The 2,408-nt window shown below is 35.1% G+C and overlaps 1 protein-coding gene across 1 annotated transcript in view; it reads right to left on the reverse strand.

Moving 5' to 3' along the window:
* LOC107722262 (NACHT, LRR and PYD domains-containing protein 3-like) overlaps positions 1–2,128 on the reverse strand; it is a 6,685-nt gene extending 4,557 nt beyond the window's left edge. The window contains exons 1-3 of the mRNA XM_016530540.1: positions 2,067–2,128; positions 1,451–1,555; positions 40–547 (exon numbers count right to left, since the gene is read on the reverse strand). Coding sequence (XP_016386026.1) covers positions 40–547; positions 1,451–1,555; positions 2,067–2,128 — 675 coding nt within the window. The remainder of the gene's footprint in view (positions 1–39; positions 548–1,450; positions 1,556–2,066) is intronic.
* Positions 2,129–2,408: the final 280 nt, after the last annotated feature.

A 2,408-nucleotide genomic window follows, 5' to 3' on the forward strand; every position in this document is an offset into this window, starting at 1 on the left:
CAGACGACACTCATCCAGACCATCAAAGATGAACAACACTTTATATTTGTCACTGGAGATTTCCATTTCTTTGGTATCAGGAAAAAAGATGTAAAGAAGATCTGAAAGACTGAGTTTTTTGTCCTTCATCAGATTGAGCTCTCTGAAAGGAAGTGGAAATATGAGCTGGACGTCCTGATTCTCTTTCCCTTCAGCCCAGTCCAGGATGAACTTCTGCACAGAGACTGTTTTTCCAATGCCAGCGACTCCTTTTGTCAGCACAGTTCTGATGGGTTTGCCTTGTCCAGGTAAAGCTCTAAAGATTTCATTGCATTTGATTGGTATTGTTGCTCCTGCTGCAGTCTTCAATGTTTTTTCTATCCTTTTAATTTCATGTTCATTACTGATCTCTCCATTCCCTCCCTCTGTGATGTAGAGCTCTATGTAGATCTCATTCAGGAGTGTTAAGTTTCCCTGCTTTGCAAGTCCTTCAAAAATGTACAGATGCTTCTTTTTTGTTTCTGATTTTAATCTATGAATTTTGGCATCAGGGTTTTCTGAATCACGTCTGTTGAAAATAGGTTTGTCAGTGTCAGAAAATATGCACAAATACAGACACTATAAATAAGAATCTTGATGCACTGAACTTACTGATGAATGAATTCTCCAAGAAAGCTGCCAGTCTTCACAGCGTCCTGACATGATTTCGTTAGTGAATCCCTTATAGACAAAATAATATTTTGCAATATGCATTATTGCAAATCTCTACAATGTTAAACCTCTGAGAATTAAGACTTTTGCATTTGTCTGAGAATTGTAAAAAGTTTTGTGTGCGCTATTTACCATTCACTTTGTTGAAGCAAAATAAATGAGTTCTTATAATAGACTGTTACCTTAGTGTCAGTGGAGGTGATCCATTCAGATGAATTGGCATTTGCATTGATCGATCGCTCTTCATAGACAAAACACTTGGGGCAGATGAGTCTGATCTCTCCTGCTGAAGACTGACGGCGAAAGTAGAATATATAATAAGTAGAAAATATAGTGTTTCAGAGGAGGTTAACAAAAAACCATTGAGGGGAGGAAGTGATCAGAACCTGCATCCTCCTTATGAATGTGTTTGCTATCACAGCTGCTCAGTTCTGACTGACTACCTTTAGCTTATGTGAGTTTTTATCATTACCGTTTTCCCATTGGAGCTGATCCATTTTTCAGATGAATTGGCATTTGCATTGATCGGTCACTCTTCATAGACAAAACACTTAGGGCAGATGAGTCTGATCTCTCCTGCTGAAAACTGACAGCGATTTGACAGATTTTAATAAAAAAGAAGTCTGGAATTTTAGTACAGATTGGCAACAAACCATTGGTGAGGATGAGAAAATAATTTCAATCTTAATCCTTGTAGTAGTGTTACTACCCTGATGACCCACTGTTCTGTCTACCTTTATCTTAAACGTGCAATCATTACCTTTTTTCCATTGATCCATTTTTCAAATGAATTGGCATTTGCATCGATCGGTCGCTCTTCATGGACAAAACACTAGGGCCAGAAGAGTCTGATCTCTCCACAAAACTGTGAGAGGAAACACAATATAATGTCATGCTATATAATGGTTTACAGTAATTGCAATCCTATAATTATTTATTTATTTGCTAATTAAGCTTAAAATTATGTAAAAGAAAATACCTTAGATGTGGAAGATGTGTTTTATTTGTTAAGTGAATTGGCATTTGCATTGATCGGTCACTCTTTAAAGACAAAACACTGGTCGCAGGTGAATCTGATCCCTCCTGATCAAAACTGTCAGATGCAACATTAAAATGATAGTTATATTTAAAACTACAGTTCAAAATGTAATCACAGCAATGTTAGTGCATATATAGCACAATAGTACAATTTGTCCTTGATAAGTTAAAAAATCTTCATTTTTTTAACTGAACTGATATTGACATAAATCCATCATGCACGCTTGGTTGAGGATGTAATCTGTTGTAATGGACTTTAAATATCAGAAAGTAATTGTTTCAATTAGCAATATAGGTTTGATGAACATATAAATAAAAATAAAATATATTTGTCTTACTCGTTCAGTCCATTGAAAGATGTGCAGGAATCCCTGTTGTCTTCTGCGTTTATTGTCGACATAGTGTTTTTTTATTTTATACATTTGTTTTTCCAAAATAATCGGGGGAAAAAGAACCTTTTGTTCTTCTGAACATGGCATGCTGCAAATGAGGAAGATAAACATGACTAAGTATGCTAACTCTCTTTAAGATCTGGTTTTACTGGTTTGGTACAGTAGTGTTACGCAGTAAAGTGTAAAAAAAGGTCAACTGCTTTTAAAAAATATTGTAAAGCATTAATTACATGACATCAAAATGAAAGTATACAAATACTGTATATGAAAACAAATACAAATATATTT

This window comes from Sinocyclocheilus rhinocerous, unplaced genomic scaffold (genome assembly GCF_001515625.1).
Source record: "Sinocyclocheilus rhinocerous isolate Xijiao unplaced genomic scaffold, SAMN03320098_v1.1 scaffold2589, whole genome shotgun sequence".
Classification (NCBI taxonomy): domain Eukaryota; kingdom Metazoa; phylum Chordata; class Actinopteri; order Cypriniformes; family Cyprinidae; genus Sinocyclocheilus; species Sinocyclocheilus rhinocerous.